This window comes from Acanthaster planci, linkage group LG10 (genome assembly GCF_054643075.1).
Source record: "Acanthaster planci isolate LZ-2023a linkage group LG10, COTS_SCS, whole genome shotgun sequence".
NCBI classification, from domain to species: Eukaryota; Metazoa; Echinodermata; class Asteroidea; order Valvatida; family Acanthasteridae; genus Acanthaster; species Acanthaster planci.
Genome location: NC_141786.1, coordinates 11,432,480 through 11,459,603, shown reverse-complemented (window position 1 = coordinate 11,459,603; position 27,124 = coordinate 11,432,480). Strand labels below are relative to the sequence as shown.

The following is a 27,124-nucleotide window of genomic DNA, read 5'->3' as shown; positions in this document are numbered from 1 at the left end:
GCCCTTCTGCTGACACAGCATCAGTTCACGCATTAAACAGGAATGCCCAGCAGTCATACAGAAAGCCAGCTGTAACGCCACGCTCCAAACCTCCACCTCACAAAGGAGGGAAGAGATGCAGTAGATGTGGCAGAGATTCAAGCCACCAGTCCTGCCCAGCTAATGGCCAAAAATGTAACTACTGCCCAAAACTTGGTCACTTCTCAGTTGTGTGTCGGGCTAAACCGAAGAGGTTACATGCAGTACACCATGACCCAAGTGACACTGAAGAGGGGGACAATGACACCAATGATTTCTTTGTTGGAGCACTACATCATGCCCGTCATGACACGTTAAATAGTGACGCGTGGAAGCAGGATATCAAAGTGCAGGGCCAGATCATACAGTTCCTGCTAGACACAGGCTCAGAAGTCAACATTCTACCTGCTGATGTATACAACTCGCTGAAGCTCAGTGACAGAGCATTGCAACCAACGACACTTCGGTTGCATGGCTATTTTGGTGGCAAGGTCAAATCCCTTGGACAGAAGAAATTGTCTTGTGAAGTGAAGGATCGTCAGTATTTACTGATGTTCCATATTCTTGCCAGTGGTGAGCCTGTTATTTGCAAGACAGCATGCGAAGCATTGGGCCTGATACAGCGGGTGTACACCATGATGAACAGAGATGTGTTTGAAGGCACTGGGTGTCTTGAAAGCCAGCCAGTTAACATAAAGTTGGCTGAATCGGCAACACCACACTGCGTCACCACTCCTCGCAGAATCCCCTTGCCCCTACTTCCCCAGTTGAAGCAAGAGCTGGAAAGAATGGAAAGCCAAGGCATCGTGAAGCGCATCAATGAGCCAACAGAGTGGTGTGCTCCCATTGTGATAGCACCCAAGAAAAACAGATTCGACTCTGTGTGGATCTGCGCCAACTGAATAAAGCTGTACAGAGAGAGCATTTCACTATTCCCAGCTTGGAGGAGGTTCTGGGAAAGATTGCAGGTGCACAAGTTTTCTCCCTGCTTGATGCAAAGCACGGATTTTGGCAGATACCCCTAGCCAGCGATAGTCAGGAAGTGACAACATTCATAAATCCATTCGGGCGTTTCTGTTTTACACGCCTCCCTTTCGGCATTACATCAGCACCAGAGTTGTATCAACGTATTATGTGCGACCGTCTTGTGAATCTTGATGGAGTTGTTGTGTACATGGATGACATCCTCATTACCGGCCAAACACAGGCAGAGCACGATCTACGAGTGCGTCATGTCATCCAAATCCTGCAGAAAGCTGGCCTGCGATTGAATAAGGAGAAATCAAAGATTTTCCAAGAAAGAGTCACCTTCCTTGGTCTTCAGCTTGACAAGAATGGTGTACATGCTGATCCTACAAAAATCACAGCAATCGTTGACATGCCCCCACAAGCATGAAGGATGAAGTTAAGAGGCTTATGGGCATGGTCAATTGGTTGTCCCGCTTCATCCCAAATGCAGCATCGGTCGCAGCCCCGATCACTGACCTTCTAAAAGATAACGTTGTGTTGATGTGGGGGGCACAACAAAAGACTGCATTTCGGCAACTGAAGACACTCCTCACCAGATCGCCAACACTGGCCTTCTATGATCCCACTAAAACCACCATGGTCAGTGCGGATGCCAGTAAATACGGGCTCGGGTGGATGCTTGCTGCAGCAGCAAGAAGATGAGACGTGGAAACCAGTGGCGTACTGTTCTCGTACCCTAAATCCTGCTGAAAGGAAATATGCCCAAATCGAGAAAGAGTTGTTAGCTAGCGTTTGGGCCTGTGAAAGATTCTACGTCTACATCAGAGGGCTTCATGTGACACTACAAACCGATCACAAACCCATTATTTCTATGGTTTACGCTACCTAAGATATAACAGTTTCCTGTCTGCCAAAGTTAGCCATGAATGAGTCACAAGGAACTAAAGCACACACGTGTGGCGCCATACGTGCGTTTTTTTCTTGATGTTGCCTTACGAAATGAGTCTCGTATGTTTAGGCACAATAAAAACAAACCAGGTTAAGCAAAGGAAGGAGGAGGCCTTTTTTAACGGGTTGGCCTATTTTTTAAGATGGCTGCCAGCTTACTTTTTTTAAATGGACCCCAGTTGGACTCAGGATTTGACATCAGCTTTTTAAAGGTTGAAATGCCATCTTTTCCTACCGATTTTGGAAAAGGATCGGGTTTTTTTTCTTTGGTTTTTAACTTTTTTTAAAATTCTTTAAAAAGGATATAGCCTCCAAAAAGGAAGCGGCGGGCAGGGACGCTAATGCATGTATTTTTTTTTACTTTGCCTTACATTGGTTTCAGTTCCTTGCTCTTTCTATGCTCTAAGTACATGTACTTCCGTGTAGTTTATGTCATCAAATTTGCAAAAATGTCTGCGAATTCTCCTCGGGGCTGTGGCCTCTGGCCTTGGCTTCGGAGGTTGTCGCCTTGACTACAACACTTGGCTGATGATGATAACATGTACTATCCTTCATCGGAATGTGTTGACGAGTGCATGCTTATGTTACTAAATCGTTTCCTGCAAAAACTCATGAAGTGCCAAGATGATTGTGCAAGAAAAGTATTTTTTCAGGTAAACAGGTAGTTTGTGGCCTTCCACTGGGCCCTGCGTGAAAGAATAATAAAATTAAAGTAAAACTATAGTAAAACTAGTAAAAACAAGGTAAAAAACTCATACTTTCTAAGATACGATATAAATTCTGGTGCATTATAATAAAAGGACCAAAAGTAGAAAAATAAGTAATACTAATAATTAAAATTAATTAAATTCAGTTAATTAAGAGTAAAACTAAAATTAATAATGAATGATATAAACAAAATAAATCAAATGAAAATGACATTAAAAGCTAGATTACTAAACATGCTAAAAAGATGTTAAAAGACTTTCTTTCTCTCTTTTTAAAATGCTGGAGCAAAGGCGAAGTTCTAGTAAATGAGCTTATGTTATTCCAGATAGTAACAACTGATACAAGAGGGCTGTGTTTGTAGCAGTCAGTTTTGTATTTAGGTACAACTACATGTAAGTGTTCAAATGCTTACAGTTTAGTACCATACCTACGTGTATGCATCTCTTCAACTGTGACACAATATTCAGTAAGATACGTTGGAGCAATGTTGTGAGTACATTTGCACAGGAACACTGCTGTCAAATATAGAAATCGCTATGATAATGGAAGCACGTTATTTTTCTTCAAATAATTTGCTTGGTTGTGGTCATACCCTTTATTTAGAATTATCCTGGCAGCATATTTCTGAAGTTTGTATTAAGTTCTCCGTATGTGAAGACAATATTTCCAACCAAATTTGAGAGCAGTATTAAAAATGCGGCAGAATAAATGCATTAAAAAGCAACTTGAGGGAGTTGACAGGTAAATATGGTTTAACCCGCCTAAGCATCCCTTGCCTTTACTGTACCCATGATTTTGTCAAAGTGGACTCAATTTCATTCTCGATCAACAACTACTCTGAGACAGTTAATTTTTATTAACATCTTTAAGTACATGACCATTTACTTCCACCTTAAAGTTTTGGATACTGTTCAACTGATGTCTGATGCTATAATCATTACATTTATTTTCTCGTAATTCAACACTAGATGATGTTCATATAGCCAATTAGTTTGTTCTTGAAGTGCAGAAGAAATTTCCTTTCAATATAAACACTCGTTTTATCATTAACCGTAAGTATTGTTTTGACTGCATACATGTATATCCACAATAACATCTTTAATAGAGTTCGTCATTAAATTAACATATACAGAAAACAACAGCAGCCCCAAAATGGACCCCTGTGGGCTGTGGCATTCGACTAGCAATACAAAGTGGGTTGGAAAATTCCTTATTAACACAAAATCATCTCCGCTTAGATAAGTAACTCGTAAACCAATTAAGTGCAATTTCAGAACATCCAAGTGACTTCAATTTATAAAGTAAAATGTATTATGAGTTAAATGCGTGCAAATTACCATCCAGGTGAAAAGAATAAACAATATTACTGCAAGTAAGTGACCACTACTACTTAATGGATGTGGGCAAATCTGTAATGTCCGTAACACTACAAATGTAATGTCTGTCACAATCATGGCTCCGGAGGGTGTATGTTTGTAAACTTACAGTCATTTCAATGAATGTAAAGGCATGCAAAAAGTGGTGTCCCAAACTGTAATGTCTGTAACAGCTAACATAAGATGCAGTAAAAAGCTTTTACACGGTTTTTACTTTAGGGTCACTTGTTTATGATTCCATTTTAGGAGTTGGGAATAAAACAGCTGTGCTATCCTAATGACCTTTCGAAGTTGCAAAATTTTCTGAAATATAATAGGACACTCTCCTGGTTACTCACAGGCCCAAGGGGCACATAGTCGTTTACTAATGACTAAATTATGCCAGTCCCTATGTGTTTAGTAGCACACCTCTGTCCAAAAATAGAGAAATTAAACTTTTCAGTGTAGTTAATTGTGAATCTTTCCCAAGAACTATTTTCCCGATTTCTTCCTCGGTAACAAGGGTAAATCGAGATTTTCGTGGCAGCAGTATCATGATCCGCGTTAGACGCCATTACTTTAAGTTGGATAATGAGATATTTACAATCTGGTAAGATGGTGTCATTACCAGTTAAAATTGTTTGAACATTACGCTTGTGCTGTCTTGACACGCATTCCAATTGGAATCTATACTTGGAACATTACGCGTGGGCGCTGTCTTGACGCACAAATTACTTTTATTACATGAGATACCCCCATCTCTACCCTTTCAAATGTTGGGGGTTGTGAATGGATGTGAACACATGTAACTGCCCCTTTTTGAAATATCAGTTTGTTCTGAATAGAAACAACTGGACAGCTGGTCTCAGAATTTTGTAGGGGAAGGGCATAAACAAATCTAAATATAACCTCCCCTTTGAGAATTTAAAGGCAGTTGAATAAAAAAGGTGACATATCCCTCCCTTTTTCAAGAGGGTTGTGAAAAGATCCAAATACAGGGGGACCCCATTTCTGCATTTTAGGAGTAGTGAGTGGATCTAAATACATGTGAACCTCCCCTTTCTGAATTTTAGATGGTTATGAGCAGCAGCTGAGGAAGTCAAAGCCGGCAAGGCAGCCAAAGCAGGTAAGAAAGTCGGAGCAGACAAGGATGTCTGAGCAGACAAGGGGCTTGCAGCAGCCGAGGAAGTCAAAGTGGGCAAGGGAGCTGGAGCAGGCAAGTGCGTCAGAGCAGGAGATGGAGTTGGGACACTCGAGGGGGTCACCGCAGCATGCAAGAGGGTCACAGCAGCTGAGGAAGTTGAGGGAGTCAAAGCCAGCTAGGGAGTCAAAACGGGCGAGGAAGTCTGAGCAGGCGAGTGAGTTGGAGCAGGAAAGGGAGTTGGAGAAGGCAAGTGCGTCAGAGCAGGAGATGGAGTTGGGACAGGCGAGGGGGTCACTGCAGCATGCAAGGGGGTCACAGCAGCTGAGGAAGTTAAGGCAGGCAAGGGAGTCAAAGCCAGCAAGGGAGTCAAAACGGGCAAGGAAGTCTGAGCAGGCAAGTGAGTCGGAGCAGGAAATGGAGTTGGAGCAGGCGAAGGGGCCACAGCAGCTGAGGAAGTCAAAGCAGGCGAGGAAGTTTAATGCATCAAGGGAGTCAAAACAGGCAAGGAAGTCTGAGCAGGCGAAGGAGTTGAAGCGTTAAGCAGGCGAATGGGTTGGAGCAGGAGATGGAGTTTGAGGAGACAAGTGGGCCGGAGCAGGCGAGAGGGTCGCAGCAGCTGAGGAAGTCAAAGCAAGCGTTACATGTAGAGCAAGCAAAGCACTCAAAGCTGCCAAGGAACACCAGCGATCTCAGAAAACATGGTAAGTCCCAGTTACCCCTTCAGTGTCAGGGCTTGTGACAAACGATAATAGAACAAAGAAAAAAGAACGGAACTAAAGATGTGTTTTTTCATTAGACAAACATGCTGTTTCAAAACATCATTTATTGCAGATGTACATGTAGGTAACACTATATGAACTTTAACCCCTTCGGTTTGGGAGGGATTTTCCATGACCATGATGACCTGCCACTTTCACGGTATTAAGTACCAGACGATTCACACACAGAGAGCACCCATGCGACATGGCAGAGTAGATTGCGAGTGCATACTGAACTCTGATATGCATATACATGTACACACAATATATGTTAGTACACGTACGTACATTTATACATACAGTACTCGCCACAGTAAATAGTTCCCGGTATACTATAAAACCATGGTTACCTATAATCTGCCTGATACTTATCGACACTCAATATTATGCAGACTCCATAAAGACTAATGAAAGCCATGTTTGATTCAATATTTCGTTCTTTATTCAGAACATCTTCAGGAATGAGATAAACCATGCAGTTGTAACCTTATAACATGTCTCAGAGGGGGAGTGATTGGCCAATCAGAGAGTCTAAACAGTAAACAAAAAATTGAATGGCTCACAGACAGCATCATCTTGTAAACCAGTGGTAACAAGGTGTTAGGAGGCCAGCAGTAAGGTACATGTAACAAAGGAGAAGTGAGGTGAATCATCCCATAAATGGAAATAAACAGAATTAGCCAAACAAAGCAAGCTCTTTGGAGGCCCTTAATCCAGTGTTTAGAGATGGCTTGTAGCGACTGATGGCTAAAGCTTCCTTAAATAACAATTCCAGCCAATGTGTAGAATAACCAATAACGATAGTGTTGCTAAGTATCAATGACTGGTAGGTGGAAAATTGAAAATTGTCTTGTTTGCCCGTATCCAGAAGAATAGGAAGATTAAGTATCCCCAGGATGTGGTGAAAGCCTTCACATGATGATATATGGTCAAAAATTACACTGTTGGGCCCGGTTGAGTCTTCCTTGATTCTGTTGGTTAGACATCTGTCAGTTTTACCAATGTAATCGTTGTTGCAACCTGGACATTTAAAGTGATATACAACAGAACTACGGTACTCTTTAGGAGTCAAGTCCTTAGTTGGCAGCATATTCATCACTTTCTTAGATTTCCAAATAATAATGATTTTGACATTCTTAGTGAGGTGTCGATTAATCTTGTTGATGTATCTATGGACTATGTTTTGGCCTACCTTTCCAGTGAAAGGTAGCCATAACCAGACTTTGGCTATGTCCGCATCCTCATTTATTCGGGGTGAATCGGCTTTAGACAGGTTTTGGTGTAGCTTCTTAAAGATGCGGTTGACTGTATGCATCGGAAACCCATTCCAGGACATGTATCGTTTAAGTGTATTCAGTTCATGTTGAAGACGAGGTCCAGGAGTGCAGATCTTATGGGCTCTAGAAAATAAACTACGTATCCAGGAGATTTTTTGCTTCCAGGGGGTGAAGCTATCAAAGTGAACATACTGCCCAGTGTGTGTTTTCCTACGATAAATGCCCATTTCACAGGAGTTAAATTCAAGATCAAGGAAATGAACAGTGCTAGTTCCTTCAAATGATTCAAATGTAAATTGTAAATTCCGATGAAATGAATTCAGTGCTTTCAGGATTCTGTCAAAGTTTACAGGCTTAGCAAGGATAAGTGTGTCATCAACAAAGCGTGTGTAAAACTTGATAATACCTTCATCTTCAAGCTTAGGGATAATTGTTTCCTCTAGTTCGGTCATAAATATATTGGCTAAGACTGGTCCTAGTGGTGATCCCATGGAAACGCCATCAGTCTGTTGGTACAATTCATTAATACAGGAGAATACGGTTTTGGTGCAAGTGTCCCTCAGTAGCTTGCGAAGGGTGTTCTTCTTTAAATCAGTGGATATCAGGTTTTTGTCATAGACTCGATGAAGGATTATGTCTATAGCCTTAGTGATAGGTACATTTGTGAACAATGAAACAACATCAAAGGAAACAAATTTAAATCCATCAGTATGCAAGTGAGAAGGGATGTTCCTAATACGCTGAGCAGCATCGAAGGAATCTTTCAACACATAATCATTGGTAGTGAGTGGATTAAGAAGGTTGGCTAGAAATTTGGCAACAGAATAATATGCAGTACCATTAGTGTCCATAATTGGTCTTAGTGGTGGGATGTCATCAAAGTCTTTGTGGGTTTTAGGAAGTCCGTGGGCTCGTGCTGGCATGGTTGAGACGGGTCGAAGGGCTTTGTATTCCTCATCGCTGATTTCTTTCCTGTTGTGAAGAGTTCGTAGGTATGACTGTAGAGTCTGAAGCTGGGTAGTTATTGAACCGTTATACTTCTTGAACTTCCTAGGGTCCGAGAATAAATGGCACAGAGCATCAATGTAGTCACTGGATTTCATTAGGACAACACTACATCCTTTGTCAGGTTTTAAAATAGCAAATCTTTTTCTCAGTTCCTTAAGAATGCGGACACGCTTAGCATCGGTAGCAAGCTGGCGGCTGTCAAAGTCCAAAATATTGCAGGGCATCGCTCGGATAGCGTTCTTGATCTTTTGGCGCTTGATGAAGGACGGTGGTAAAACATTCTTGCTCATGAGTAGTTCCCACATGCATTCGGCCTGAACAATGACATCAGATTCCTTCGGCGAAGTTGCCAACCCGTGTTTAAGTCCAAAAAGCAGGATAGATTCCTCCTCCTTTGACAGCTTTTCACCGGTGAGATTTGTGATGACTTGGTTGGGATTGGTGGTAGAACCAGTGATGATGGCATAATCTCTCAGTAGGCATTTCATTTTCTTGTTGTGGCGAATGCTGACCTTAGAAATCTCCTTCTCAACTGTGTTCTTGACATGGAGTTTAATGACGGTTGCACGGATCCAAGTGGTAGATTTCATAAGGTCTTGTTCAAGCACCTGGATATTTTGCTCAGTGGTCTTGAGACTTGCCAGTTTTTGCCTGATTTCATCACGGAGAATCGTGCGGTGGTACTTGTTACGTAGTCGAGGCCGAGTAGATTTGAGATTCTTCCAGCGGACGAATTTTGGGTAGACATTGTTCTCCCTGCAGTTGGTAAGGAATCGTATGTCCAGCTGGGTTTTCCGTAGTTTCTTGTAGCACTTCTGGTATGTGGTCGTCACTGCATGGACATCAGGCTCAGTGGTACGGAGCTCTTTCCAAAAACCAGTAGGTGATCCACTGATAATATTCAGACAACTTCAATATTATGCAGACTCCATAAAGACTAATGAAAGCCATGTTTGATTCAATATTTCGTTCTTTATTCAGAACATCTTCATCTTCTTATCGACACGTTGAAACGAAAAACGTAAGCTTCTTATCTGAATAGTAAACAGTCTGCGGTCAGGCTTTGGTCATAAACTCCTTCCTTTCGTTCACCGTAGTCATAGAAAACGACAAACAAGGTGTCTGATCTAACCGACCCCAAATTTTGTCTTTCAGTGTCCCACTACCCAGGCTTGTAGGTCGTAAATTCCCAGTCATCGATTACCTGCCATTGTGTATGCAACAATAATGAGCATGGCCTGTGTATTCACGCGCCAATACCCCAAGGAGTCAGCAAAGTCGGATATAAAATCGGCAAGAATGATGCATGGTCGAAAACATTGTTTTGGGGGTTTTTTTAAGGAAAGAAGGTCCAAGAGCTTCATCGGTTTAGATCGAATTCTGTGTTATATATAGCCTTGGTTCCAAGACTTTATTGGCGTTATTTGCGCAACACGCTCCCGGTCTGTGACTTTCAGCACTCCAGAGGGCGCTATTTGACACCCTACCAGCTGCTAGCTAGACCGGTGCCAAAAGTCTTGGCGATTCTGGCAGGCGGTGTTTAACTTTTTCTTTGCATTTCGGCAAAATCTCTCCCGGCTTTCCTGGGGAACCAATCACCGAGCTCATTTCATATTCGCAATGACGTAATCGTGCGTGCAGCACGTTAGAAGCTAGCCATTAGCATTAGCCTTTTCACCGTGCGTAGGTCACGTTCTGTGAGACAGCGGCAACGCAACTGTGTTTCAGTAGCACTTCAGTAGGCGACAGTAGCGGCGATAGGCATGGGGTTGACGGGTCGCGCTGTATACGGCCGGTGTGGACAGCCTCATCGAGCTGCTTGACTACTTCGCTTTTGGCAGGGCGTCAGCTTTTGCGAGCGGTCCTGCTTTGGCAACATGTTAATAACGTGCAAACCAGCTTAGGAAATTTCAATTTTTTTAAGTATTATTGGCCTACGACTTTATACCGAGATAGATAAAAACGAATTATGCGACATCTGTCACCGTCAAGTACAAATTTACAGTCACTGTCAGCTACAAATGAGCTACAACAAGAAATCAACTCAACAAGAAATATTTGGAACGAACATGTTACCACGCCACGGTCAGCTCACTGACAGCCAGTATATCAGACCAAACTCGGCTGCGTGATGGCTAGATTGACCGGCTATGTATTTGCATACTGTACCGGCATTCTTTGCTTATGCGAACGATCAGTACGCGATTACCATATTTCTGCTACGCCCCCGCTTGTCAAATTAGCAAGGACGTTACTTCTAGGTTCATCTGTTCTACAAACGGCCTAGCACCAGCACCCTCTGTTGATTAAAGAAAGTGTATACTATACCAGTACACAAACGCAAATTGTAGTAACGTCTTGGAACAAAGACTATGTTGTATAATGTTCCGATTTTTCCTACATGTACAGTAGTTACGATCACTTCAAACACCAAGTAAGAGCAAATTTTCTGAATTGGTCTTTTCTCTCCATGCTTTCCCGAATGAAGTGTATATTGGAGACTTTCTTTTGCGAAATAGGCATCATGTTTAAATTCCTTTTACCATTATTTAGCTTGGTCGATTCAGTGTCATTTGTTTTGCTCAGGTTAATAAATACCTCTGCTATGATTTTCAGGCAGTTCTCCCAAAGAATTAAAGATTGAATAAATAAAACAAATTGTCGTCTGAACAACCCTTTTGCGTAAAATTGCTTGTATTTTTTGCTACCTACAAACTTACTTTCGCTATTTTTGTACATTTAATAATTTGCAGAACTTGATCTCTGTAGTCTGTGTATGTATATGTGCTTTTTTCAGGTATGTAAATTTTACTTAAACGTAAAAACGAGGTCTATGACTTTATTTTTATCCCAAACCTAGACCACGTGGCTACTATTTTTGACTGACTTCGTTGGACCATTTGGTTTCCCCCCCCAGCGTCTGACCCTCCAAAATATGAACTTCTCTTGTCTCTGCATATGCTCATTTCATTATCCCAAACATGGAGCAAGTGGTTAAGGTTAATATTTCGCAATGGATTTTTTTAGTGGGACTTTGGGTGAATTTTATTCAAAACTTGGACCGTGTGATCGTTTAATTTTGTTCTTTGTGTGTTGGGGGGGGCCGCGATGGCACATTTTATTCTCAAGCAGTTAACCTTCCGAAAATATTTTATTCCACCCGTCTCCGCAATTTTTTTTTATCCCAAACATGGACCACGTGCAAGGTTATTAATTCTGCCGGACAGCGTTGGACTATTACTTTTTTTTATCTGCGCCCTACCCTCCAAAACCATTTATTCCCCTGTCTCCGCATTTCTTTATCCAAATGCTGGACCACGTGGCTATACTATTTTTGCCCGACATCGTCAGTGTTTATTTTTGCAAATATTTTGCTAACAGAATTAAGGTGTACTAAATTTAGAAAATCTTCATTGCCAACAAATTATTTCTACTGATTTCCTTAGAATGAAAGATATTTCTTGTTTAGGTAAATCGTGTTACATGGCTGAAGTGCCTAACTCTTTGTGTGATGATGAAATTTTTTGGAAGGTGGTGTCAAAATTTCCTCTTGGGAGATTGAAGTAAACCCAATTTGCTTCTCTAAACAGATTGAAAAAAGTGCTAGGCATATTTTCACCATTTAAGAAATTTAAATTCAAATTTAGTTAAGCATGTATTTTAGCAGTTTTGATGAATACAAAAAGTCTCAGTAGTTTTTTAGCTGTATTTTGCAAAATATTCCAACAATTGATGTAATTCTTCTACTTCCTTTAACTTCAGCGTATGGGTAAAACATAATTACTAACATTGTTGCAGTGTGATGAATGTGGAGATCTGGGGCATAGTATATTAACATAATTTATGAAGGCGACGTCATCGTGGCCTACGTGCCGAAACGCGCACGCGGAGTAAGTCTTTTTGCATTCTGAAGATCATGGCTGTCGCTTCCGCCAAGCAGTCGACGTGGAAACAAACCAAGTTTTGATGCTAAAACCCCGGAAAACCTAGAGTTTCCAGTTTGGGTGGGAACCCATATTTCAATAGATTATCCCTGAACAGTCAAGGTGGGTTTCATAAAGGATTTAGTGATAACTTTTCAGAAAACTTTATATACGATATGTCAAACACTTGAACCTGCATGAATAACGTTAATGTATGTACATGTACTTAAGGACAATAGCCTTTACATGATTAAAGACGTCCGTTATTCTTTCAATTGTACAGGGTTTCTTTTATACTTGTAACCTTTCGTCACTTGGGATTTTCGACTGGGGCTTAACCTGTCCTTTCCACTACTACTTTGGGACTGGTCAGCTGGTGTGATCACTGTGATGGAATAAATAGATGCACCAATACTTGTAAAGACGAGAAGTGTCAGGTCGAGTTATTTCAGCATGTTCAATCTCCCTTCATCATCCTCCCTCACCGGTGGACGAATCACCCCCTGATAGTTTAAGGCAGGGCTGGACCACTACAGAGAAATAATGGCGTCGTAGACAGGATGAAGGGGCTTTCTACGTGACTGACTGAAGGGACCTGAAATAATTGATTATGTAAAACCTTTACTGTATTCTTTATTGTTACATTTAGGCATATGTACATCAAACTAGTCTATGACATGTAACTATTATTTTATGCGCCTCCTCTTCTGAAGTGTGTAGGGCTTTTAAAGTTGGTTCCCAAACACTCTCTTCGTGTGCTTACACGTTTGCTGGGAATTTTTGGACTATTTACATACATGTACATCCCCAAGTGGGGTGTTGCAGCTTTATTCCTGGGGGGCCACGTGTAACAGCTTTGCCCGCCATGGTGAATTGTAGTTAGCACGTATGCTTTTGAATAGTGCTTGAGTATGTGACTGTTTCTGCGTCAGTGCCTTTTGTATGCACACACTTTTGGGCTTGCACATATGTATGCAACAAGTGATTAGTCCTTAGTTATATGTGGCAGTGCTTAGTGCTTATTAAGCAGGGAACTTTCGTGTATTTGTTCTGCTGTGCCTGATCTTTTTCTCCCTTCGCCCCCGCCGACGCTGTTGAGTTAAAGCCTTGCCTGAAGGGGTTGCAAAGGCAATCCTACAGTCCAACCAAGCTCTTTCAAATACACTAGCTGGAGCTTTCCAAAACTTGAAGTATCAGCGAGTGACTACTGTGAGACTGTCTAAGTTCTATGGCCATCCTAAGAAGTCGGGTGACCAAACCTTAGGTGAATAGTTGGCTGATTTAGATACCTACGCTAGACAAGTGGGGCTCAGTGATGCAGAAAGATTGAGCAAAGCACTCGACTTTTTTGGGTGGCTCTGCTAAGGAAGATGTGCTTTGTACACTGGCTAATGACCGAGATGATTTCCTTAAGCTTAAAACCCTGTTGGCAAAAAGATTTGGACCCCCTGAAACTGTCCAATCATTGACACGAGCTCTGTATTCCCGTAACCAGTTACCTGGTGAAAGTTCGTCGGATTTCAGTCGATCACTAATTAGGCTTCATGATCTCATTGAGGCGGCCGCTGCAGATGTGCAGGGGAGAAACGCCTTGGCACAGCTGGCCTTAGAGTTGTTCCCGGATAATGAGCAAAGTGAAACTGAGCACAGTGCCCCTGAACTGGAATCAGCCACAGCATATAAAGTAACAGCTAAGGCAAATCCGAATAACCAGATTTCTTAGTTACTTGAAGGTCAAAGAAAATTGATAGACTCTGTGCAGAAACTGGTCGTACAACAAGCTGAAATGTGCACAAAGATGACTGCCATGTCTGAGAGCATGGAAAACCTACTGACAGAGCAGCGCTCTGGTAGAAGAGATAGGAGTGCACTTAAGTGTTCTTTCTGCAAAAAGTCAGGGCACTTGGTGGAAAACTGTTTCAAACGCCAGACATTGGAATCCAAAAAGACTGAGGGAGAGACTGAGAAAAGTCATGATCAGTCAAATCGGGAAATGTGTGACCTCCGTCACAGAGGGCAATGTGACGGGGGAGGAGTCTGTAGAATTGCGCAGTGTTCAAATACCTGTGAATGCTAGTACTATGGAGTGTCATGCCTTAAGGGATGGGTCGTCTTTAGGTGACAGACACCTCTCTCCAAATGAGATACGCCGGAAACTTGTTGCTAAGTGCCCAACTACGAAGGTTGTAGTGAATGGGAATCCTGTTAGATGCTTACTGGACACGGGCTGAAGCGTCTTTGCTCTCTGCCAAATTCTACCGTGAGCATATAAAGGGAGCGAAAGAACAACTTAAACCGGTGGGTAAACTTCTCAAGTTAATGGGGGCAAATGACCTTGAGATCCCTATATAGGGCTATATAGATACCACATTAGAGGTGTTTGGCAGAGAGTTCAGGGCAGGTTTTCTCGTGTCAAAAGAGACTCCTCAGTCCAAGTTGTTCTGCTCAATCAGATTATTGTCCAGTAATATTGGGTTGCAACATTTAGCGGCAAATAGCACACAGTGTAAGTGGTGCTCGTTCTGTATGTGTTGACCCTGATTGGGAATTGGCCCTTCAGTGGGTGCGAAACTCTCATGCCGTATCTGGTGATGCCAATCCAGATTGATGTGCAAACCCAATTTGTGTGGACATTTTCGTGAGGGGGCGTAGTGTAGTTCCCCCAATACTGTTTCTAGGATACATTGTGAGTTGGGAAGTGTTATTAATTCGTTGGAGGAGACAGACTTCTTGGTTCAGTCAGTTCCACTTCGCTTGGCAAATACTGGAAGCATCAAGGAAATTGAGGCTGGTGTACAAGAGGATTCAAATGTCATGTTCCATGTGCTAGAGGGCATGGGTGAAGTAGGTGGTGCTTTTACTGACATATATGTGTCAAACACTAGTCAGGAACTCGTAGTTATTCCTCCAGGTACTCAGATAGCAAACTTGCTAGCTGTTGCTCCTAAAGAGCACATATTTCTTGAGCAAAATGAGGATGGGTATGATGTTTTTGTGCACCGTGTAGTTGCTGAAGAAGCAACTGTGATTACCAGGCCTAATAGTACTGAGAGCGAGCCTCTCCAGAATGCCAGTGACTCAAGGGAAGTTTTGGAGGAGTAGGACTCGAGTCATGAGTCATTCACATGCCCAGATGGGTCAGTTTTCTCATTGCCCCCTGGTTTGACACTTAAACACCTGAGTGGTGATGAGGCAGTAGCAGCCGCTGAATTAGTCAAAAAGCATGTAAACGTGTTTCCTAGTGGCTCGTATGACCTAGGGTTTTGTGACCTTATTCCCCATGAGATTAGGTTGAGCGATGACGCTCCTGTTAATCTTCCCTATCGCCGTGTAATTCCAACTCAGGTAGATGAGGTCAAGCAGTTGCTTCAGGATCTTCTTGATCGTGGCATTATTCACCGCTCATGTAGTCCATATGCTAGCCCCATTGTTTTGGTGCGAAAGAAAAATGGCCAATTGAGACTCTGCATCGATTAAAGGTGCCTTAATGCGAAGACCACAATGGACTCATTTCCTTCGCCAAGGATTGAGGAGACACTTGAAGCTCTTGGTGGTGCAAGATTGTTTTCCTCATTAGATATGGCCCATGGCTACTTTCAAGTTGCCATGCATAGTGACTCTATTGAAAAGACAGCATTTAGGGTTCCCGGGGTCTTTATGAGTTTCTTAGGCTACCGCAGGGCTTAATCAATAGCCCTAGCACCTTCCAACGCCTCATGGAGTTAATCTTTGGGGATCTCAATCTATCTGAGTTGATGTTATACCTTGATGATTTGTTGGTCTATTCTGCAGACTTCGATGGTCATCTCCAAAGGCTTGACAAGGTATTTAGTCGCCTTAGGCAGCATGGTCTCAAGTTGAATGGGACGAAGTGCCAGTTGTTTAGGTCTTCTGTGACATATTTAGGGCATGAAGTCAGCCACGAGGGAGTGACCGTCGATCCTGGGAAGACAGACCGAGTGTGCTCTTGGCCCATTCCTACTAGTGCTGGTCAGTTACGATCCTTTTTAGGATTAGCGTCTTATTATAGACGTTTTATTCGCAACTTTGCCAAAATTGCAGAGCCTCTGCATACTCTGGTTGCTAAGGCACAAGCAAACGCAGGGAAGGTGAACTGCCCATTCACTTGGTCCCCTGCTGCAGATCAGGCATTTAATGCATTGAAGAAAGCTCTGTGCGAGGCTCCAGTGTTAGCCTACCCCTGCTTTGATCACGATTTTGTCCTTGAAACTGATGCATCTGCAAAGGGTCTGGGGGCCTGTCGTAGCCAAAGTGATGATTCTGGCAAGCTCCACCCTGTAGCTTATGCTAGTCGGGGTTTGTGTGGTGCGGAAAGGAATTACACTAAAATGTCTAGCTTTAAGCTTGAGCTGTAAGCCCTTAAATGGGCAGTCTCTGGAAAATTCGGGAATACTTGTTGGGTCACCATACAATCATTTGGACAGATCATAATCCATTAGCTCACCTACAAACCGCCAAGCTCGGGGCAACAGAGCAACGTTGGATGGCACAGCTTGCACCATTTGACCTGGAGATCGGGTACCGGTCAGGCAAATCAAACAAATATGCCGATGCCCTGAGCAGGCATCCCGGGAATACTGAAATCTCTGAGACACAGGATGTGGATTTGGGTGAGCCAGAGCCTATTGTAGTGGGTGCTGAGGTTCCCGTGGTACTTCGGGGTATACACAATGAAGGGGCCTTTTCAAGCAAAGGTAAAGGTGAGTTACCTGATGACTCTAAATGTTCTTCCCCTGCCATTTTTCCGTCCTTCTCCCACGCCGAGTTGGCATTACTTCAGCAAGAGGACGAGGAGTTGAAAGTGGTTTGGAAGTATTGGCTGCAGAGATGGACACCTGGTCAGCCGGTGTCAGATTCTGACTCTTGTGCAGAAGTCCGGAGTTGGATGAACGAGTGGTCACGACTCACTGAGCGTAATGGCGTCCTCTATCGCACATAACAGATCCTGGGGTTGCTGATGTCCTCCAACTCCTGACACCCAAGAAACTGCGCTAAATGATTTTTGAAGCTGCACACGATCAGTGGGGCCACCAGGGAGTCAATCGCACTCTGTTGTTTCTGAGGAAACGTTGCTTTTGGCCAGGCATAGCAAGCACAGTTCGTGCTCACATTAATGACTGCTTTCATTGTGTTGTTTCTAAAGCTCCAACCCCTACTGTCCGTCCGCCCATGCGTCACTTGTTGGCATTTCAGCCTCTAGAGCGCCTTGCCATTGATTTTCTGAAGTTAGATATTGGGAACGGTAAGGTAGAAGACATGTTGTTAATGACGGATTCATTCACCAAGTTCTCTATTGCGGTTCCTTGCAGAGACCAGACTGTGCCCACTGTGGCACGGGTCCTTAGGGATCATTGGTTTTGCTGCTATGGCATTCCTGCAGAAATTCACTCAGATCGTGGCCAAAACTTTGAGAGTCGACTTGTTATAGAGCTTTGTAGGCTGTATGGTATTAAGAAAGCCAAAACCACAGCTTACTACCCACAGGGCAATGGCCAATCAGAGAGATTCAATCGAACTCTTTGTGGCCTGATAAAGTCTCTGGATGGTAAAAGCCGGCACCTTCGGCCAGACATGCTTCCACATTTGGTGTACATCTACAATAACACTCCTCATACAGTAACAGGTTACACCCCATACACTCTCATGTTTGGGCATGATCCGGCAGTTGCATTAGACCATCTTCTGCACAACACAACCAGTAATTGGAGTGAACAAGCTGTTGAGAAACAGGCCCAAATCATGAGACAGACTCATCAGATGGTAAAAGATAGACTGAGTAGGGCTGCAGCGGTGAATAAACGGAATTATGATAAGCGCTCCAGAGCAAGTCCCATTTGCGTTGGTGATCGTGTACTGGTCAAACAGACGGCACACAAAGGTAGGCACAAGCTGGCTAACATATTCCAGGAGCGGCCGTATGTAGTCACTCAGACCAATCAAGCACAGGATCTATTCCTCGTTAGACCTGTTGGGGGTGGTGATGCCAAGTGGCTGAACCGTAGGATGCTAGTGATTGACCCTCGCAAAGAGCCCATTCTGCAAGATTCTGGGGATCCTCTTTGTGGTTTGCCAGAAGTCAATGACAACTTGGACTCAATGATCCCAGAAACTTTGTTTGAAAATGATGCAGACTGGGTCATCACATGTAATCTCACGGAAAGCTGTAAGAATCCTCAAATGCCAAGCACAAAAATATCAGGCAGGTCAGGTAGAGATGCACTTCCGGAAACTGGCACTCAGGGTGTTTACCTGGAGGAAGGCTCTAACCCTGAACAGAAAGAGTCTGGGTTGCGGAAATCCAAGCGCCTTCAGGAAAAGCCAGCAGAAGGGTGGCTTAACCCTATCACTTAGCAAACTATAGTCCAGTATTTTCTACCAAAGAGTTTTCTGCAAGTGTATGTAGGAAGCATTTAAGTCATAGACAACCTTGTTATTCATTGAGAAGTATATTGATTCTTTTGGTATTTCCTCATGTTTATTCTTTTGTTTATTGACCAGTTAAGGAGAGCAGAGAGCCGCACCTAATGATAGGTCTACCCATTGTGTTGGCGAATCACTGAAAACACGCTGTTTGGAAAAGTCGCCTTGGTGTTAGCGATGCCTTTGCTGCAAGCTCCCTGAGCTCCGTGTGTATATTCACTATTAAGGTGAGGCTGCCTGCTTTGCAGGATCTGGCATAAGCCGCCTCAATCCCGTTCACAATTACATTTACAAGTAGTTTTGTACTTGCTCTTCTCTCTTTTAACGTTTCATTCATTTCATTTGGACATGTCCGAGCGACCACTTTTGTTTGTGTTTGGACATTCCTTCCCAGCCAGATTATTGAGGAAGGCACGTCGAAACCACCAGTCCCCAGCAGAATATATTGGAGTGGGTGATGAATGTGATGTGTATATAGAGGGCCTTCCAGGCCTAACATATGAGAGACTTCTCTCAAATATGGGGCACTACACTCATAAAATGAAGTGTAAGACCATTGATACACTTTGTTTAGACATGGGAACTAATGACCTGTGTAGTTTGGAGGTCACGCCTCAGAGACTAGTTGATCAGACAGTTCAGTTTTTGGATTCTTTGGGTGCCCGTGCATTTCACCGAGGTGTATTGTGCTCTTTTCAGTTATTCGGAAGTCAAGTATTACGCGACCAAATCAAGTGCCTCTTTCTACATTTAACCACAGAGTAAAACGTTACAATGCACTCATTGCTCGCCGGATGCAAGAGTGTCCTAAGGTGCGTATGTATCCTCAAAAACGTGTGAATTATTCGAAGTATCTCGCTGATGGTTGTCATCTTACCCCCGATGGCATGACCAAGTACTGCAAGGGCATAAGGGATGCATTCTTAGGTAGTAAAGCACGTTGATTGGTAACATTCCTATTCCTTTGCTAATTTTGCTACAGATCCTTGAAAAAGTAAAGGATCGAGTCTAAATGCTTTTGTTAATTCTACATGTAACAGGGATCTTATCTTAATTTTTTTTGTATCTAGTGTCCTCTGATTTGTGTCACTGAAGCTATCTTTTTAATGGTGTTGCGATAGCCAGAGTCTTTGTGGGCTCTATCTGCAAGCCTTGAAGATTTACTGGTGTTTCTCCCTGCGCGTGCGTATGTAGTAGTATTTAGATCTTTTCAAGTATTAACAAAAAACAATTTTCCTATTAGTAATCATAAGCCATCATTTTATGTGATCATTTAAATGGCATATATGGTATAAAGGCTATAAATGGTGCTGCTGGCTAAAATCTATTTGAATATCGTATTTTACATTATTGTTGTGACTTTTCATGTTTTCAGGTGTGCCAGCGAAATTTTGTAAAAAAAAAAGTAATTTTTATAACTGCGTAAGTTTGTGTGTTGGTGAGGACTCTTTGGGGTTCTCTTTTATACAAAGTTTTGTATCTTGTGGTACATTGTTGTACTGTTTCCAGATTCAGTTATACGGGGAGTGGCTGGAGGCATTTGCTCACTTGTGAGTCCGGGTCCGCCCTTGCCATTGCACCATTCTTTGTTGGCTGAATGGGAATACCATGTTGTATATTCTATATATACATGTCAGTTTGCTTACTTATTGTGGATTCTTGTGGATAACCCTAGTGTCCCCAATCTTTTTTTGGACTTAAGGAAAGTAAAAAAGTAACCATTTTCGTCTCCTGTTTTGGATTGTGAAGTGATTTATTGTTTGATTTTTATTGTAATCACCATTCGGGACACATGGTGTCCAAGCAGGGAACTTGTGGAGATCTGGGGCATAGTATATTAACATAATTTATGAAGGCGACGTCATCGTGGCCTACGTGCCGAAACGCGCACGCGGAGTAAGTCTTTTTGCATTCTGAAGATCATGGCTGTCGCTTCCGCCGAGCAGTCGACGTGGAAACTAACCAAGTTTTGATGCTAAAACCCCGGAAAACCTAGAGTTTCCAGTTTGGGTGGGAACCCATATTTCAATAGATTATCCCTGAACAGTCAAGGTGGGTTTCATAAAGGATTTAGTGATAACTTTTCAGAAAACTTTATATACGATATGTCAAACACTTGAACCTGCATGAATAACGTTACATGTATGTACATGTACTTAAGGACAATAGCCTTTACATGACTAAAGACGTCCGTTATTCTTTCAATTGTACAGGGTTTCTTTTATACTTCTAACCTTTCGTCACTTGGGATTTTCGACTGGGGCTTAACCTGTCCTTTCCACTACTACTTTGGGACTGGTCAGCTGGTGTGATCACTGTGATGGAATAAATAGATGCACCAATACTTGTAAAGACGAGAAGTTTCGGGTCGAGTTATTTCAGCATGTTCAATCTCCCTTCATCATCCTCCCTCACCGGTGGACAAATCACCCCCTGATAGTTTAAGGCAGGGCTGGACCACTACATGAACTTGAAATTTTACTGTCATGTCTACCTTGCCATGGAATTGCTCTTCTACAGTTTTCTGCTTCTTCAATGATCTATGCAATATAGGGAAATCTGTTGCAATGATAACGAGTACGATTTTCATGGAGGAGGACTGGCTTGCCGCGTAACACACAAGAATTGCCCAATAGGCATTTCGAACGAATAGACGCTGACAAACGCAAAAGAAAGCTTGTTCTGCGGGCATGCTAGGTTTGATGCTGCACATGCATATTGTAACGTGTTCGACGCGGCCTAAGGTTTCACTGGATTAGGTACGGTGCAGATTGTAGACAGACAGGACGGGACTGAGATGGCACGTATAACTGAAGAAATAATTACCAACACACAATTCTACGGGTGTGAATGATTTATTGTGTCTCTGCTTCTTGGGAACTTACAACTTTCTCAGCCAATTTGGGGGCGGCGGTGTAGGTCGGACACGGACGTGAGAGCAGTCCTGCTTCGTCGAGAGCCAGCCAGAGAGTGTTTTACACAGCTTATTTCGCGCCGCACCGGTGCACCACGACCAGTTCGCGCGCCAGTTGCATGGCAACCCGCGGTAAACAAGGGGGTGATCACGCGGTGCTCGCTACAATATTAACAACATCTGGTGGATCATGGTTAAATTTGTGTCGGAGGTCAATTACATGACGCCCTCGTGAGATTTTGGGAGGACATGCCCCATTAAAGTTTCTGTGAGCCGCGAATGTAACGTGCGAATGCACGGAAGAATTACTGCTGTGGAATGTTAACTACTGCACACAGTATCTTTTGACAATTTTAAGTCCAGTGCGAACGCGGCTTTAGTCAGCTGGTAAACCAGCAATCCGACAGGCCTGCTTTACCGCTGACTAAACAAGCTGAAAGGGAAATGCAGGAGCAAATAAGGAGTAAATCTGAGAATTAAACATGTACATGTATGAGGTGACCCAAACAGTAGAAGGCTCCAAATGTATGTTGCAGAATAAATTTCTTGAAACAAAATATCATTTCAAGCAGAAGGATGGACTTTTTGCTACACTGTCAATTTGTAGTTGTCTACTATGGTTTTGTGTGAATTAACAGCCAGTCCAAATAGTTACAATATGATGGGATTGGACTGGAGGACTGTTCACTTGTGGAGGAGTATGAGCACTTACACAGGGGCTCCCCTCAATTCCTGGGTGTTGCTCTCTCGACTCTGCTACGAGTGGGGGATATTTGCACTTATTGCGATGGATTTAGAGCAAATATTTCTTCGCAAACGGTGCATCCGAAACGAATGCCTACAAAGTTAAGGAGTTTGTAAAGTCTTGCGAAATATGGTGAGAAACGCTTCTCAGTGTGCCAGTATTCGTGAGAGTTGAATGTGCCATTCGCGAACGCTTTGCGTGTAATGACGACAAATTTCTGTTTGTATCCGGCCACCATGGATACTCTGCGTCGCTATATAATGATGCCGACATTTCCTCATGACATTATTGCAAACACTTTGTGAATTGTTAGGCCCATTGAGTATTGTATTGCTGATCATTTTTGTCTTTAACTTTGCAGAAGTCTCCTGCTTGCAAATGTGCAGCGTACACTTCGCGAACGCTTCTTGCCGGAAATTTCATACTCCTAACAGCCCATGTCGGGGACATGACATGCATGGCCATTTGCTCGGAATTAACGCGATAATTGGCAACCTATTTTATAGAAATAAAATCATCAAAAATGATCTTTGAGTTTGGAATGTTGTCTGAATATAGATATTCAGATAAAATTTGTTACTAGCCGCATATTTGAAGTGGGATAACTTAACTTTCATTAAGCATACACACTTTAACAAGTGGAGGTAGAAAGGGTAGCAGCTTATTGGCACACCTGACAAATTGTTGCCATAGTAACCAGTGATTCTTCAAGGCAGAGTGTTTAGAAAGTCAGAAGTGGTGGCTATGTGAGGCCACCGTAGAAGTAGACTGTTGCACTTTATCTGTGATGGATGCCACCCACAAATCTGGGAATGCTGTCTTATAGGAATTCCAAATTAAAAAAAAGTGGGGATGAACTCCACGAATCTACGGTGCCCTCACGCAGACTCCATACTCCCACTTGTTAAAGTGTGTAATGCTTAATCAGGGCGAAGTTTTCACACTTAAAACGTGCGGCTATAATGATTGTGTACGAATTCAGAGAAAATTCTAAAGTCTGATTCATTTTTTATTGCAAGAGGAAAGCTGCTTCTCAGTTGTCAACAAAATTCAACACATAATGGAAGTTAAAAAGAAACCCCCAAAAATTACTTTTTAAAATTTTCGACGGATTTTGTTTCTGTGCAGGGAGCTACATACCTGTTTTTTCTCTGCCAGAAGCGTAATGGTAAAGGCGCATTTTGGAATATGGCCGTCATTAGTGACCAGGGCTAAACCTGTGATGTCCCTGTATCCAGATGCGTTTCTATTGACGTGTAGATGAGTGTGTACCAAGTTTCATGTTTTTATCAAAAAGTGCACAAGTCTTCCCTATATTGCACCTATCTGCTGGGTTATTTAGATTTATTGACGACACTAATGGTGTGAAAAAGAATTGTTGGGAACTTAGTAAATTTTATTGCTTTAAACGAAACTATGCAAGCAAAATGGCTTGTTCTAAACATTGACACAAACCAATGTGTCTATCTTGACAAACTCACATTTGACTTTCATGCCGTCTTCAGTGTGCCAGAGTCTTCCTGTGAATTTGGGTTTAGGTCAAAAACTATTCTCTGGTTTCTGGTTATCACTAGTTGGATCCAAAAGTGACACGGGACAAGGCTTCTTTCCTCACTTTTAGTTGACCATGTCACCATGTTTTGTGGCATCACGTCACGTTAAAATACGCAGAATCAAGATTCCAGCTCAAGTTTGGCAGGTTTTGGGCACCATTTTACATCGAATTAAAAAAACTTATTTCGGTAATGCATATACACGTTCATGTCTAGGACGCACTGACCAGAAATCAGAGAGTTTGGGGGGGGGGCTTATGTAGTTTTGTTTATATTTATCCTTTTGTTGGTTTCATTTTACCCTTCTTGTTATTTACTACGACGGCAAAAGAATTAACACGCTGTACATTACTTTACTATAAACCTCAGAGGTCATTATTACATGTAATTTCAGTACGCCTATCACAAAATTTGTCCAAAATGGGTGGTCAGGCGAGTCAAACATAAATACTTGAAATTTTGAAAAAGCCATATATTTCGATTTTAATTTGGAAAACATGTAGTAAAGGATATTGTGTAACATATTTGACATTTGCAATTTTTTTCAAAAAAAGGATGTTTTTAATGTAAAGTTTACCTTTCTCTACCAGAAATCCATTGATAACTTTTTTTCCGTCGACCATGTGGCGGCCATCTTGGATTTCAAAATGGCCACTATTTTTAACCTAATTTTTACCATAACTTTGGACCTGATTGTCATATGAATTCCATTTTGGTGGCAAACCCCATTTTTTTCTACACCCAAGAACCCAAAGAAATCACTGTTGACCTGTTAACCACTTCTTTCCGGGTGACTCGTTTTCGAGCAGTGAGGCTTTATACACGAAGCTGGGACTCCGAAACTGGACAAAAGACCAGGTTGCTTGGAATTACTGACATTTTTTCACTATCAATAGTAGAGAAAATCCAGCCTTGTTTTGAAACCATGTTCCAAGGTTTGGGTGCATTTAGAGCGAGCGGATTATTACCGGGGACAAAAGCTCTTTACCACCGCAGTGACAGCCAAACAGCGCCGCTGCACGCTAATCTGGTTCCCATTGAATAGAGGTCAGCAGTTCACTGCTAACGGTTTCGTGAACAAAAAAAAATATGTAACACCACACAATCTGGGCTGTTTTTACAAGGCTGCAGGCCTGGCTGAAATACTCGGGCATTGAAGGTCAGCTGTCAATTTTGAGTAGTGCCTAAAGATTTCCGCCCGTGGGTGTAAACGTCCGTTATTAAAATGATGAATTTTTAAAGAATTTTGAAAACAGAAAAAATGATAATTGTCCCAGCACAGCATCATCAACATTTATAATGAAACCGGCAGCAAGTGGTTAATCAAATGGATGGCAGCTGTCATGGATTTTCCAAAATGGCTGCTATTTTGAATTTCTTTTAACATTTAATAATTACAATTACACCTGAATGCCAAATCAAGTCAATTTCTTGGGCATGCCTTTGATATGAGGACATCCAAATTTATTATAAAATATATTATTTTCAACCTATTAATCCTTAATATATTATAAATATTCTATTAATCCATGTTGTCGGCTGCCATCTTGGACCTTTCAAAATGACCTCCATTACCTTACATGTAATAATTTCGTAATAATCCATAATTTCGGTCCTCATTGGTACATCAAGTCAGTTTGGAGGTGAACCCCATGTTCATTATCCAACTAGGAATGCAAATAAATCATTGCTGACCTGTTAATCCTAGATCTTGGATTTTTTTAAATTACCACCAGCTGGGATAACATCACACTTACATGTTTTGCAACATTTGTCCTTATCCGAGCTTAAGGGGATAATTATTAATACCCGATCTGTAGGCAAGACGGGATTAGTGTTCATACTGGTAGCAGGCTATGGGCTGTAATTGTGGCACAGGTGCAGTCTATGTTTGCAGGTTCGGTTTGGGTCCAAGAAGTTCTCAGAGAATTGGCAGGGATTTTTCTGAACTGATATTATTCTGAAAGTCTATATGCTGGCGGGGTTCACATTAGGAGAATAAAATTCCCTGATTTTTCCCCGGTGAATTTCAGGCTGCCATCCACTGGGTGTAGCTGCTCAACATAGGGTTTGCCACCAAAATGGACTTCATATGACAATCAGATCCAAAGTTACATGTATGGTGCAAATTAGTATAAAATGGCAGCCATTTTGAAATCCAAAATGTCCGCCACACGGTAGATGGAAAAAAATGTTACCAATGGATTCCTAGCTTTAGGAAGGTAAAATCCATTGAACTATAACAAAAAAATTCTTCTTTATCAAAAACAAAAATGCAAATTACATAACCGCCTATACTACGTGTGGTATGGCCTAGTTTGGGCCCAACAAGACCCCCCCCAAAGAAAGACATCCCTTCTGGTACAATTTTACAACCTTTCCAAAGAATGCTGTGGGTTTACATGGTAAATCATGGCCTTTAATTTGTCTTTTTTCAGGTGCTTGTCAACTGGAGAAAAAGCGCATGGTGTGGTCAAAAGAGGATTCATGTACAGTGGTCAATTATTTCAAAGAGTGGGTTCAAGGTGAAGGCCTACCTCGTAAGTATAAGCATGAGTATAATTAAATCACCGAGTAACAAATTATTAAAGGGAGGTGGAACTCAGTCCTGGTGGTATTCATGCTTTTCATTTGTATGCATAACACAATGTGGAGGCACAGATTTGCAACTACATATTTATTTCAGTATAAGCAAGTTCAGTATTCCAAATGCTTATGTACACATATGCACCAAGTTGATGACATTTGTTTGAAACCAAATGTGGCAGATAATTAAATACAAGTCTGTTATGGAGGTGATCACATATGAATTCCGTGCAGTTTTTCATGCTATGTAAAAAGATGATAGAGACTTGCTTGGACAAAAGTTTGGCCACACAAGACAGGTGAAAACAACTTAAACCATCTAAATGTTTAGTTCAGTATAGAGCACTGATGCAAGTAAAAGGCCACACAGCGAGCTTCCGGAACCTTCGCACGGCCGCACTATGGGCAATTCCATAAAGTGGACATAACCCCCCAAATTACGAATTCATAATTGGAAGCAATTATCCATCAAACATGTCAAATGTTGATGCATATATAGTTCAAAATTTGTGGAACAAATACATATCACTGAATTGTTGCAGAGTTTTTGGAGAAGCTATCATATGAAGTGGAAGATTTTTATTTGTTTCATTTCAATCAGACCGTCCATGTCTATGATTGTCAATCGTGTACAAAACATATGGGAGGCCTTCCAAAAAAGTTGAAGTACAAACAAAAGAGGACAATAGGAACGTCCATGATTGCCCAAAAAACATGTTTGCGTGCGCGTGCGTTTGTTGCAAACATCTTGTCAGCACGATAACTTTGAAAATACTT

At 42.1% G+C, this 27,124-nt stretch overlaps 3 protein-coding genes across 4 annotated transcripts in view; 1 reads left to right on the top strand and 2 right to left on the bottom strand.

Moving 5' to 3' along the window:
• The window catches only part of LOC147797757 (uncharacterized), a 103,073-nt gene that overhangs the window by 46,798 nt on the left and 29,151 nt on the right, over positions 1-27,124 (bottom strand). The gene's annotated exons all lie outside the window — the stretch shown is intronic.
• On the top strand, positions 5,109-26,369 carry LOC147797758 (uncharacterized). The gene is made up of 2 exons (XM_087142181.1): positions 5,109-5,843; positions 26,200-26,369. Exon 1 carries the CDS (start codon positions 5,149-5,151, stop codon positions 5,680-5,682), a length of 534 nt encoding a protein of 177 aa, XP_086998307.1. The 5' UTR covers positions 5,109-5,148; the 3' UTR covers positions 5,683-5,843; positions 26,200-26,369.
• LOC147797759 (uncharacterized) lies at positions 7,679-9,396 on the bottom strand. The gene is made up of 3 exons (XM_087142487.1): positions 9,390-9,396; positions 8,016-9,050; positions 7,679-7,683 (listed from the first exon to the last, which is right to left on the bottom strand). Exons 1-3 carry the CDS (start codon positions 9,394-9,396, stop codon positions 7,679-7,681), a joined length of 1,047 nt encoding a protein of 348 aa, XP_086998613.1.

What these genes read in the sequence shown, in the direction of transcription:
- LOC147797758 (XM_087142181.1), top strand. Translation starts at nt 5,149, where the DNA reads ATGTCTGAGCAGACAAGGGGCTTGCAGCAGCCGAGGAAGTCAAAGTGG.